Genomic DNA, 13179 nt, shown 5'->3' with positions numbered 1-13179 from the left:
TAAAAGATATATTCTTACAATGAAAGGGTTTTATTCTAACGTAGTGGAAGGCAAAACATAGGCAGACACACTGAGCTGGATGCACTTCAGCACACAGTGTGGATGCTGCTAGAGGTTTACTTTATATAGTAAGAATATTTGGGGTTAGGGATGCAACGATACCGGTTTTACGGTATCTAGTATGGATATTTTTTTTCAGTACTAACCAATACTTAATACCGCTATTTGAAGTCCCATTAATGAAGCCGGGCAGCATGTAATGGTCAGAAAGGCTGCTCCATGCTCCCTGGTGACGAGGGAGCATGAAACTGGCTTCCCTGCCAATCAGGAAGCTGGGCAGCGTGTAATGACTCGCCGTCCGGCTTCCTGTAACTGGAAGTTCCAGGACGGGAAAATACCAGGACTCGCCCAAATACTCGGTATCGGTGCATCCCTATTTGGGGTCATTTTTTTTTTTTCGTTTGGCATAAGAAATACTATACTGAAAATTATAGCACTTAAGATTCCTGACATCAAGCGCCAATCTACTAAACAGAAACAGAGTGACCAGTAACTAGCAGGTTGATTGCTGCCTGATGTTTTTGGTGTTGGTGGTTGGTGCAACAAAGATCAGGACTCATAATTTAGGGCAGTTTCTAAACCAATGGTACATTTCCCCCCCAAAGGGAATTTCAGACAGGTTCAGGGAAAGATGGACATTTAGTTATAGCAAATTTAGAACACCAATGTTGTTCAGATGTGCAAATAAGAAATCATGCATAAAACAGGTCTAACAAAACTAAAATATCAGATTTGGGTCACCGGACCCCTAAAAAATACCAATACCATGTGCTAATATAGCATTGGGTGGATAGCAGAGGGGGGCCATGTGCAAAAGTGTGTACACAAGCCTGTATTCATAAACTGATAATTTCGGGGTAGGGTAAGAGCCAAAATAGTGTTTTCACTGTTGCACTATTGGGACAATTTCATCACTTCCTGTCCCTTTGGACACCAAAAGGGTTGTTCTCATTAAAGAATACACAGTGGAATTTTACCTCCAGGACAGCACAAAATATCTGTAAAAATCCTAAACCTAATTCTAAATCAAATCTCTATTCAACAGTTAAACTTTTTGGTTGGAGCTCCACTTTGAAATCTAAGTTTGTTTATAAGGAAATGATTTGTGCCACAAAAGGTTTGAGCCTTTTACACAAACTTCCCGATGGCCTTTGCCACCACCCTGCTTCTGTGTACTATGGACACAAGCCAGCGTTGTATAGCTAAACCAAGCGCTTCGGCAACCACATTAATACACAACACATTTTAGCGGGCTGTTTTATGACACGTGCAAGGCTGTCTGTTGTCAAGCTATAGAGAAGGCAAGTGTAGGGTGCAAGTTACACTTACGTCTGTGGATTCCTTCAAGAGACAACTGTACTTATACAGTAAAGATCTTTGGCTCGGGCTGAAGTATAGCCCTGCAGCGAGCACTACAACATTTCTCCTGAAAAAGAGCGCATACACGCAGCGCCCCCTTTCACTCCTATGGGAAAGCCATACTTTGTGCACTGCAGTACTAAGGGAAAAACTTTCTCTAGGTTCTCATACACACAGGTCCTAAACCCAGCAGCCAATTGTGCACATGCGGGCAAGGGACAGCAGAGTAAAATTGACATGCAGCAACAGAGGAGGCTTAAGGTCCCCACACACCTTACGATAATCGTACGATATCGCGGGAAATCCCGCGATCGTACGATTATCGTAAGGTGTGTGGAAGCCGTGCGACCTCTACTACTGTAAGGTCGCACGACTTTAAACTTACGAACATGTTCGCAAGATAAAAGCCGGACGGGCCGGTGTGCGCAAGCGCACCACTGCTCGTTCGGCATTGCAGTCATCGGAAGCCCGTCCCTCAGGGGGCGTGGCTTGCGATCACCGCAAGTACGATCTGCCTATGCAAGATAGGCGGATGGTACGTTTTTTTTTAAGTACCTTCCAACCATCGCAAGACAAAAGTCTTGCGATGGTTGTAAGGTGTGTGCCCAGCCTTAGATACTGCAGTCAACGTTCCTTGGGACATAATGCAGTGCAACGTAAAGCAGAGGCTTTGATGAGTACCCGAGTGTTAAACTCATCCTTTTAGGAGTAGGGTGCTGGGGAAAGGGGAGATTAACGGTTTCTCTTTTAACATGGTGTGTAAATGCCTCGAGATGAAGTTTAAAGGGTAAGTCCACTTTCCCAAGTTAATTTGGGAAAATGGAATCGTTCAAATCTGGATTTGAAACACCTCCCCCGCCCTCATCACCATTAGAAAGGGGTGTGCTATAATTTACAGACTAGACCTGGTAAGAGCTGATAACCCGGTTTAAGATGTCAGTTTAGTGCATATGAAGGAACAAGCACATTGGATTTCTGGCAGGATCAACTGGTATTTGATTGCACTTGCTGAAAATATATTTAGCCTAAGCAATACGAAAAACAAAAAACAACCTTATGTAGCCTCCACATCTGAGGACTGGTAAGCTACAATACATTACATCAAATATATTACACATTTATTAATTTACTATACATTACATATTTGTTCTTGCGTTTAGATATACTTTAACTCTCTAGGATCTTCCAAAACCTCAAGTGTTAGGGCCCGTTCACACCGGATGGAGTGCATTCCAGCCCGATTCTGGCCAGAATGCACTGCCTCGCATTGCGGCCGGCTCTCTTTTTTGTGGGGTAGGAGTGCTTGCAGCATTTTGATCGCACCGGGCTGCAGGCATAATGTGCCTTGTAATCCCATGTGGCCGATCGCATTGCAGTCGGGGGGCGTGGCTACGGTGCCATTCACTTCAATGGCCCGCCATGCCCCCTCCTGCCCCACAAAAAAGTGAGCCGACAGCAATGCGAGGCAGTGCGTTCTGGCCAAAATCGGGCCGGAACGCACTGCATCTGGTGTGCATGTGCCCTTAGCTTTGGGTGAGCTGACCATTTTCCTTAACAGACAAAGACTCCAGTAGTGAAATCATTCTGCTGGTACTCTTAAGAAATAAAGCAACTAGCACACAAGTGCTAGTTCAACATTTAACAAAACCTGAAACATTTTAGGACTGCTCTTTAAGAACATACAGTAAAAAAATAAAAAATAAATTCAAAGCTGGAAAAGAGTGCGACAAAACCAAGTAAAATGAAACAGACTACGTTACCTCCGTCATCAAGCGGTCTCTTTTGGATGCCATAACCATACACAGTCGGGTCCACAAGTGATCCTGCATTATTCAAATGCGGTATTCCATCAATTTTAGCAGCAATCTGTAAAACAAGAAATGGGGAAAAGGCATTGGCCCCAAGAGTCTGTATGATTCCAGTGTAGAGTTACATTCAGACGTTCTGGCTAAAGTGAATCCACAGCCGAAGGTAGGACTTCCTGTGTGCGACAGGTGGTGACACCGACAGGCTTGCAGCTGAGATCCAACAGATGCAACGATTCAGCTTGGCTCCAAATGAATATAGCAAATGACTTTACAACAGCTGGGCATTTTATTGCTGTGGTGAGCGAATTCTAACAGAAAGAAGCTACAACTGTGTTCGTTATAGTGAAGTGTGATGCTAGATCAGTGACTGCGTGCATACAGGTAGATAAAAGTCAATGTGACACAAAGGGATCTAAGCAACACTAGTCCGCTCTCGTTAATCTGGCTGAGTGACCTTCAGATTAGACACTTTATGCGATCTTCCACATCACTACAACAGGAAACAGACAAAACCATGCAGAATTGAAAACCAATTTTGGGAAATTGTTCTGTCTAAGGAGACAGATCGAAGACCTACTGTATATGCCAAGAAGACGCACACATACTAAAGCAAGAGTTAACAGTAAATAGATTTTTATTCTCTTCGGTTCGGTAGGGAAAGTGCAAGTATTGGCCGGTGTGTGTCATAAGAGCAGAAATTCTGTAAAACCATCACCAAAACGTTAATTTCGTTTGAGTGTTATCCCACTTTCTCAGCAGAACAGGTCTCTTCATTAGGAGCCTTCGTACTTACTCATGTTCCAGTAACATACATACAATTTTGCATTGTTCCTCACTTTGTTCAGTTGAAAATAGAACACAAGATAAGGGTGGAACTCCCGAAAAGGGACATGAACAGAATAAAAACACGAGAACCCTGGTCCATCAAAAACGTGAAAAATTGGATGGGGTTCTGCTTTAAGGGCCCGTTCACACGAGACCAGAACGCATTGGATTGCATTGCGGCCGGCTCACTTTGTTGTGGGGCGGCAGGGGGCATGGCGGTCCATTGAAGTCAATAGCACTTGCTTGCACTATAAGAAAAAATGTTATGGCGGTAAGATGCTGCAGGGGGTGTAGCCATAAGCATTTTCACTTGTAGCTTGTCAACTAGCACCAGCCTACATCTAGTCCTGCCCACTTCTTTCTTAATTGGCAGCACTGCCTGCCTCTGCTGTTGAAACCCTCCCACTGTGAGCCAGGTGACGGAAAGGGTTGTTTTTAGCTTTATAAGGCTTGTTCATCACATATTAACTGTAATTGGGACCGATTAAGACTGTCAAACAGGAGCCCTTAGATACACTTTAAATGATTCCTGCACTACTACTGACCATCTGAAAATTGCTAGTTCCCCGACTGACCCTGGCTTCAATACTAAGACAATGACCTGGAACCAGGATGCCCATCAGGGAGCAGTAATCTAAAACTTGTTCCAAGTATGTAACACTGAAATTGGGATGACAATCAGGGAACTAGTATTTTCAAAAGGGGAGGTCAGCAGTAGCAGCTTGCAGGGTCCTGTGTCAAACTAAAGAAAGAAATTCTAACTGGGTGCTACGCCATATAACACACTGCATTCATGAATAAGCTCAAGAGCCTATAGATAATGCCAAAGTCCAATTTGGAAAAATCACACAATCGTAATTGTGTGCGTTTTCCACAGCCAACAACTGACCAGAAATTAGACGTTTGTGGCTTTAGTGAAACTAAAGCCAACAACTGATGGTGCCATCAGTTTCAAGGAGAATAGGCTCAAAATTCTTTTATTGCCTTCCTATCAAACCATAAAAGTGTTCTCAGTGGTAAAAACTCATTCTAGGGTTACTAAAGAACCAGTATTTAACTAGCCCGGTGCGTAAAAGTGCCACTGGATGCCAATGTTGCGAATACCTAAACTTTTAATGGATCGAAATTTGAGGTGCCATTGCCAAGCTTTTTAAAACCGCTGACTGGCTCTCACTAATTTCCATACTTCTCATCACTGACCAGGAACATACAGCCAAATCTGGATGTGCATTTTAAAACCGTCATGACTCTACTAGAAAACAGGTTTGTATTGCTGTCTCAAACCCTTAAGGTGCAGAGGCAATACCCCTCGTTTACTGTCCAGACAGGAAATAGGGAGACCTTCCCTAAAGCTGGCCACACACCAGTAGACTTCCAAACGGAAGAGCTTTCTTTACCACCCGTAAATGGCATCAGACACTTTGACAAACAAAATTTAATTTGATCTTAACATTCGATTTTGGAATGAAAAGGAGTTTCCCCGAACGAAAACCACATGAGAATGTCGGTTAATAGAGAAACATCTTCCATCCAGCTCCTTCATCTTTGTCACTATGGTCAAAATCGGTCGATTTGACCCCATCAACTAATAGAAAGTCAAAAGAAAAGTTCTTTTGTACAAAATTTCATTCAAAAATCTAAGTAGTGTATGGCCAGCTTTACTCTTGGTTTGGCTAGAGCTGGGCTTTCGGTATAAGGAGCTCATTGGAAGGCCCGTCTCTTTCTCTAAAGAGCAGAAGACAAGAACCCTCAGTAGAGCTCGCAGACATCCTGGCAATGTCCCTGCCCTGAAAATGATATAAAATGGAGTCTCACATGAAAAACACACGGGTGATGACAGAACCATGTAAAACAAAATGATACTCAACTCTTAACACAGGGGTGGACAGATAAGTACTGAATTCAGGAGCCAGTCTGTCTAATCCAGGAGCCAGCTCCATTGCCCACCACCAGAGAAAACCTCAAACGTCAGACACCAACTGTCATTTTTAAGGTGCATTGGCTACCTAGCTACTGGGATTTGTCCAGCACCCTCAACACACATTAGGTTAAAGTTTTACCAAGCCCTTAGGGCTTGTTCACACCAAATCCAAACCAGATCTGGATGAGTTTCTGCATATGCACTTTCTTTTTTTACATGTTCTGGTCCGTTGTTTTATTTTTTAAACCCTAAAATTGGCTTTCAGGTGTAGTCCAGTGTGTTTTGGTGTGCTCCAGAGCCAGAAAAAAAAAGTGCCTGCAGTAGTGTTTCCACATGCACCGGAACTGAACGCTGGGGTGTGAACTAGAGCCCAAAATACCATTGAAATACATTGGATGCATTCTGTAACTGCTCTGCACTTGGTGTGAACAAGCCGTTAATAAAGAAAGTCTACAAAAAAATTGTTCCTATTCGGACCAGCAGTAACACCTATGGCAATGCTGAAACAGTTTTGGGTCCCAGGAACCCCACTATATTGCTACATGAAAGGCTTTTTAAAAACTAGTCCACATTGGAGTTAAAATAAACCCCCATTGAAAAATGTAATTCAGCTGCAGCACTTCTCAGTATTTCTGTGACGTTTGGGTCAAGAGAAGTCAACAAATCCAGACATTATCTTTGTTTTTCTGCTAGCAGCTCAAGTAAGGGAACATGGGGCTGGGTAAGATTACAAACATCTGTGACATTCAGGGGCACTGAAATTAGAACAAAGCCACATGAGCAAAATTGATATCCTATCAGTTTCTACTCAGATGGGGGAACCCAATGCCGAATTGCTCATTTAAGAAGAAAAAAACGTATTCCACGTGCATTCTATGACAGATAACCTAGAGGTGAACTAAGCATTCTACTGTACCCTCCATGATCCTACAGCTCACCTGTCAAAAAGTAAATATGAATGGTATTTCTCAAGCAACTGATCAGAAAATGGGAGAGCGGAAGACTGGAACAAGAATGGAAAGGTTAACCAACTGGAAGTTGAAGGTGCAGGCTCCAGTGCCTAGAGATCCTTCCTAAAAGTATATCTATTACCAAAACATTTTTGTCTAGTTTTAGATAGAATGGGAAGGGGTAAAGACCATGGTCAGGTATTTATTGCCAATAGTCTAGAAGATTCACCCTATTTCTCCTGGTAACCAATGTCATCGCATAGAAAGTGACAGTTGGTCCAAAATTTGAAGGCGGTCACCGAAATTCTTCTAAAGGCAAAAGCCATTCCTCTTGCTTTCCGTTGTGTGACAAGAATGAAGCAAATCTCCAACAGCACACAGACCGCAAATGAAAAAACAAAAACCTGACAGGGCAGTAAAGGTTTTGAATATACATACACTAAGGCCCCAATCACTGATCGTACCGCAAATTGCGATTATCATTTTGCGCGATATTGCGCAAATGGTTGCATTGAGCAAAGTAGAATCGTGCCGAGATCCGCTCCAAAAAGGGTTCTGTTGTAGCGACGCGCGACGAACAGAGCACCATTGACATGCATTAGAGCGCGATAAATCGCTCAGTGTGAACGGGGCCTTATGGATACAATTAACTGGAAAACGCAGTGAAGCCATCGGGTAAGTCACAAACTTCTGAAGCTATATCATAGTTACTAGAAACATTCAAAAATAAAGAAGCAGCGAAAATAAAGCAACGAGACAAAAACAAAACAAAAAAGCACTACATATCACTATACAGCTGAATATCTAATGTCACCTAGGACTTGCCAACATGGCATGGGGCAAACTGAATGAGAACTAGAATCTGACAGAAGCAACGGATTTGTTTTCCTTTGGACTGAAATATCTGGAGACATGGAATGGCCAAGTCAAGTAATTAAGAGTTTCCCAACTTGGTAAAAGTGCTGGAGTTCAGGAAGTCATGATAAGCCTCCAATCGTTCCCTGTGGAGCTCCTTTGGATCTTAAAGCTGGCCATAACCTGCTCGAATTTCACCCGAGTCCTGCTGACTATGCTGAAATCTGAGCAGCCATGCCGGCACCATTCTGTTAAACAAAAGTCGATTTGTAGATTGACTTTGTGGAAGGAGTCAGGCCAAACATTTTCAGCAGAATAGTGACTAGAGCCAATCAGATGCAATCACTGTTCAGGTACTCTGGCAGTAGTGGGTGCTGGGTGTCAAAATACAATAGCCCCCATCCATGCTGCTTAGCGTGGATGGGGGAAATTGAGCATTTTCTCACTCATTCAGCCCTTGGGGCAGCGAGCTTACATCCAGGATTTGTCAACGGACGCAACACTGCCATTTTGTTCAAAGTAGAGTGCGTCTCCCGATAGCCCGCAAGGTATAGTAACCAACATACACCACCACCCCTGCTTGCAGGGATCCACCTTGGGTAAGCTCAAATGTCAGACCATACCTAGGGGGATGAAGGCACAACCCCTTCTTTCCCAATGTGACAGCGTTTTGGTTAGAGCAATGGCTCGGGGGAAGAGGGAGGCAAAGGGTGTGGATCGCGGTGTGCAATTTGGGGGGCAAAGTGACAGTGAGTGGAATTTATTAAAACTGGAGCAGACAAAATCTCTAGCAGCTGTGCACGACAACCAATCAGCATCTTTCATTTTCAAATCTTAACTTAAACTGAAGAGAAACTGATGGTTGCCATGGGCAACTGCTCCAGTATTGATAAATTCCACCAATGTTGGCAACTGGTCCAGTATTGATAAATTCCCCCAGTGTGTCTACATTTGCACCTTCTAGCTCTAAGCCTTCTTATGTTATTTAGCTGGTTAAATAAGAACTGAGCACTGAAAGCTGTGCCAAAAATAAAAGGCGGGCAGAGGGCAAAGGACCACTCACCAGTATTGCCTGTTGTCTCCCTGCAGCCGATTTCTTCCCATTTACTGCATTAGCATGACTACACTCTCACTGTGTTGAGGCGGCTATCTTGTTAGAGGCATAGCTTTGCCTCTTCATGTCAGATCCTCCAACATAGAGAAATGTCAGCAGTACAGTACTGACATCACCGAATCTTCCGAGACTAGCAGTCAGAGACAGCAGTGAATATCTGCACATCTCAAAGCTGTGAGGCTAAAGCAGGGCTTGGCAAATCCATGGAGCCAGGTAGCCAACTTGTCTTAAAAATTACAGTCGGTGCCTACCTTTGGGAGGTTTTCTATAGCCAATGGAGTTGGCTCCTAAAAAATATCCTGATGGCTCCTGGCTTAGACAATCTGGCTTCTATATTCCATATTAATCTATGTACCCCTGGTTTAGAGGCACAGGAGTGCCTAGGCATCTTCATATACCAAAGAGAGTATGGCTATATGGCAGGAGGAATTCCAGACAAAAAAGGTACACTTTCAAGTTACTACTTGGGCACAATTAACAATTCTAAATTTTCCCAACAACATAGCAAACCTTCACTTTTTGAGTTCCGTTCCAGTTTATAGTGGTTTACAGCAAGCAATAAAGTAGGACACTGGTATTTTAGTTGAACGCCTGGGGAAGGGGCTTAGCGCTGGAAGGGACCAGAAGTCTAGGCCAAGACCAAGGATTCAAGGGGGTTTTCAGAGATTGTAAACAGTAGTACCGTATATACTCGAGTATAAGATTACAGAGCTAGGTTATTTTTCTTTTAAATAAATATTAATGTATTTTAATGGTATCTATCTACCATTAGCTGCCTCATTTCCCACCCTCGGCTTATATATTCGGGTCAATACTTTTTCCCAGTTTTTTTGGCTAAAATTAGGTACCTCGGCTTATATTCGGGACGGCTTATACTCGAGTATATACGGTAGTAGTAGTAGTAGTAGTAGTAGTAGTAGTAGTAGTAGTAGTAGTAGTAGTAGAAGTCACCACTTCCACTTTAATAGGAAGCAGTGCTTGTGTGCATACTACAGCAATACATAATTAGGGCTGTCAAAATCATATAGGAATCAGAAGGAAGTTATTCCAGTTCAGTCCAAGAGCCAGTAAACAGATATGGAACATGCTGCCCAATTTCCTATTTCTTATAAAATGTCCATTACTATGCTGAAAAATGTAATATCAAAACTTTCTAAACAAGCTTTAAAACCACCAGTGAATGAAGATACACAGAACTATATTGGGATGTAAAGAAATCAGCCAGTGTTTGTAGACATAAGTATTTTCACAGCACATTAAAATTACTTCAAGTGTCTAAGAAGAACCTTTTTACCTTGACAAATTGGCTTTTTCACTGTAAAAACTGCTCTCAAAGCATGAAAAGGAAGAATCCAGTTAATTGGGCCAAAACAAAATTAATTTTGGCAATCTCCACGCATAAGGCCCATAGTGTAAAGAATGTTATTAAGGAACACCAAGCAACCAGGCCAAGAAAAATTAGAAACAAAAAGGATCAGCACCTGATGCAGTCAATAATGGAATTGACAAACTATAGGTCTCTAGGCCAGCCTTTCACCAACCTTTTTACCCTGGAGGAACCCCTGAAATAATTTGCAGCTCCCAGGTAACCCCTGCTAAAAAAGATATCTACAGTTCATGGTATATTAGTGTGATCAGTTAATAGAGCAAGCAAATCGTTATACAACAAACTTTCCAATAATAATCATGACAAAGAAAGAATAATGGACAGAAAAGACAGACTGTGAAAATTGTCTTCCTAAATTCATGGCCAGCGGAACAGGGGCCAGCGGAACAGGGGCCAGCGGAACAGGGGCATTACCCATTAAATTGATGGTCAGTTTAGGTGGGAAATCAATATCCACCACAGCTCAAAAAACCCCTCTGAAGTAACCTTATGGTTGAGAAAGGCTGCTCTAGGCACATTCGGCCAACTAATCTTTGGTGTAAGAGGGGGAATCTATCACGTGAAATATATCATCTTTAGGCTAGTGCCTAAAAGGGTCTGCTGATGTACAATTATGGTACATTTTACAGTATGATTTGACTGCAATTTTGCATCTATGGCTGGCATTAGGCACCCAGGTAACTGTTCTGGTACACTGCCTATCTGGCTCATAAGTAAAGCACATGATATTCCACAGCTCTTGTATTATAAAAAACAAACAAAAAAAAACAAACAATCGTACATACACAGTAACACTGCCATGTCTCTAGAGATTTTAGTAGGTAATTTGTGATGCGTTATGCAAGATTGCCGGATTTTGCTTAGGACAATGTCACTGCATTATAAATTACATTAGAAGAATAACAATTATGAAGTAGAAGTAGGTAAGAGAAAGGGGAAAAAAGACATTCACATTAAAATAACTTTATTTGTTAATATGTGACAGCAGGGTCAGTATAACAATCACAGCAAATTAGAAAAGGTTAAACATAAGAAATATGGAAGGAGCCAGCAATTCCAGGCAGAAGGTGTAAAGACAGCCAGCACAGGAGAGGACAGGAGATGGAATTGTTAGTGTATATCCCAGAGGCAGGCAGCCAGTGGCTTTCAAGATGCTGAGGAACTACAAGTCCAGTATATGCAATACCCAGCTTTTTGGTTGTCCATGAAGGTGGGATTTGTTGCTACACAGCACTGAGAGAAAAGCTTTCCCTGACCCAAGAGAAGGGTAGCACCGCAGGAAAATGCTGTGATTTGGAGCTCCATAGCAGCTACATATTAGATATGCTCAGCATCAAACCTACTAAAAGTGTCACTTTATATAAAAAGGAAGAATGGAAGTATGCCCCTAACATGCACTGATAACACAACAGTGCTGAGACTTGAATTTTCACCACAAGAAAGTTCAGAGTCTAGGAACCTGAGCTCCTGAAATTGGCAGAACCTAAAACACGTGAAGTGTAACTCTGACCAGACATCTAAATGTGGTTAGATTTGTAAAATGTTTTTATTAACATGCATGCTCAACTCACCCCAAGCATGCCTGTTAATGTCTGTGGAGGACGGAAAGGGAAAACTCTGCAGTTGGAAAACGGTTTGTGTGGAATGAAGTGTAGGCTCTCTGGCTCAGAAAGTAATGAAGAAACTAATGCTAACTAAGCAGCTCTGATTAGTTAGAGAATGGAGTTTAGTCCTGGGGTTCAGACAAAGCTTGAGTGAGATGTTGGTTATGGAGTATAGACACTGGCTGAATGACATTAAATGTTAGCTTGGAGATCCCTTTGGGAGATTGAATTAATTCTGATGTTCAATCATCAATTAGAATGGAAACTATGTAGGTCAGACACTGGCTAATGCTGGGCACACACCTTACAACCATCGCAAGACTTTTGTCTTGCGATGGTTGTAAGGTACTTAAAAAAACGTACGATCTGCCTATCTTGGACAGGCAGATCGTACTTGCAATGATCGCAAGCCACGACCCCTGAGGGGCGGGCTTCCGATGACAACAATGCCGAACGGGCAGTGTGCACTTGCGCACACCGGCCCGTCCGGCTTTTATCTTACGAACATGCTACACACCGGCCGAACATCGTACCATGCTTGGCGGGTTTTCAAACATGTTCGTAAGTTTAAAGTCGTGCGACCTTACAGTAGCAGAGGTCGCACGGCTTCCACACACCTTGTGATAATCGTACGATCACGGGATTTCCCGCGTTTATCGTACGATTATCGTAAGGTGTGTGGGCACCCTGAGGGTGGGTGACATGAGTTCTGGGGGGGTCAAACACCGGGTAGGGAACTGAGTGTTAGTTTTGGAGGTCAAACTTTGGTTGGAAGAACTATCCGTTAGCTCAGCAGGATAGACATGGGTTGCACAGACAGAGCAGATACAGATTGAATAGATCGTGTTAGCTTTATGGGCCACGCACCATGTGGTATGTGTGAAGTGCTAGCTGTATAAGTCATACACTGGGTGGGAGGATGACATTTTCACTATATGGGCCAGACACTGGCTGGGGAACGGTGAAGTAATAGATCCGGTGGTCAGACATTGGTTAGGGAAGAAGACATGTTAACTCTGGAAGTCAGACATAAGTTGGGGGAAGTGTTGGGGTCCAGATATAGCCAATGAAGCTAGAGTGTTCATTCTGGGAATCAGACATTAATAGAGGAAACTGGGGGTCAGACATTAGCCAAGGAAACTGGGGTGCTCACTCTGAGGGTCAGACATTAGTTGAGGGCAAAAGTGTTAGCTCTGGGGTGGGTCAGACTTAAGCTGAGAGAGGAGAGTTAGCTCTTGGGGTCAGACATTAGCTGAAGGAGGATTGTTAGCTCTAGGGCAGACGGGGGGGGGGGGG

At 43.0% G+C, this 13179-nt stretch overlaps 1 protein-coding gene across 1 annotated transcript in view; it reads right to left on the bottom strand.

Moving 5' to 3' along the window:
- FUBP3 (far upstream element binding protein 3) overlaps positions 1-13179 on the bottom strand; it is a 69765-nt gene that overhangs the window by 54229 nt on the left and 2357 nt on the right. The window contains exon 2 of the mRNA XM_018558544.1: positions 3180-3285. Within this exon, the coding sequence (XP_018414046.1) occupies positions 3180-3285 (106 nt within the window). The remainder of the gene's footprint in view (positions 1-3179; positions 3286-13179) is intronic.

Source organism: Nanorana parkeri, unplaced genomic scaffold, assembly GCF_000935625.1.
Source record: "Nanorana parkeri isolate BGI_ZX_2015 unplaced genomic scaffold, ASM93562v1 scaffold345, whole genome shotgun sequence".
In the NCBI taxonomy this organism is placed as follows: Eukaryota; Metazoa; Chordata; class Amphibia; order Anura; family Dicroglossidae; genus Nanorana; species Nanorana parkeri.
The sequence above is the reverse complement of the archived record's forward strand: the minus strand, read 5'-3'. Positions and strand labels throughout refer to the sequence as shown.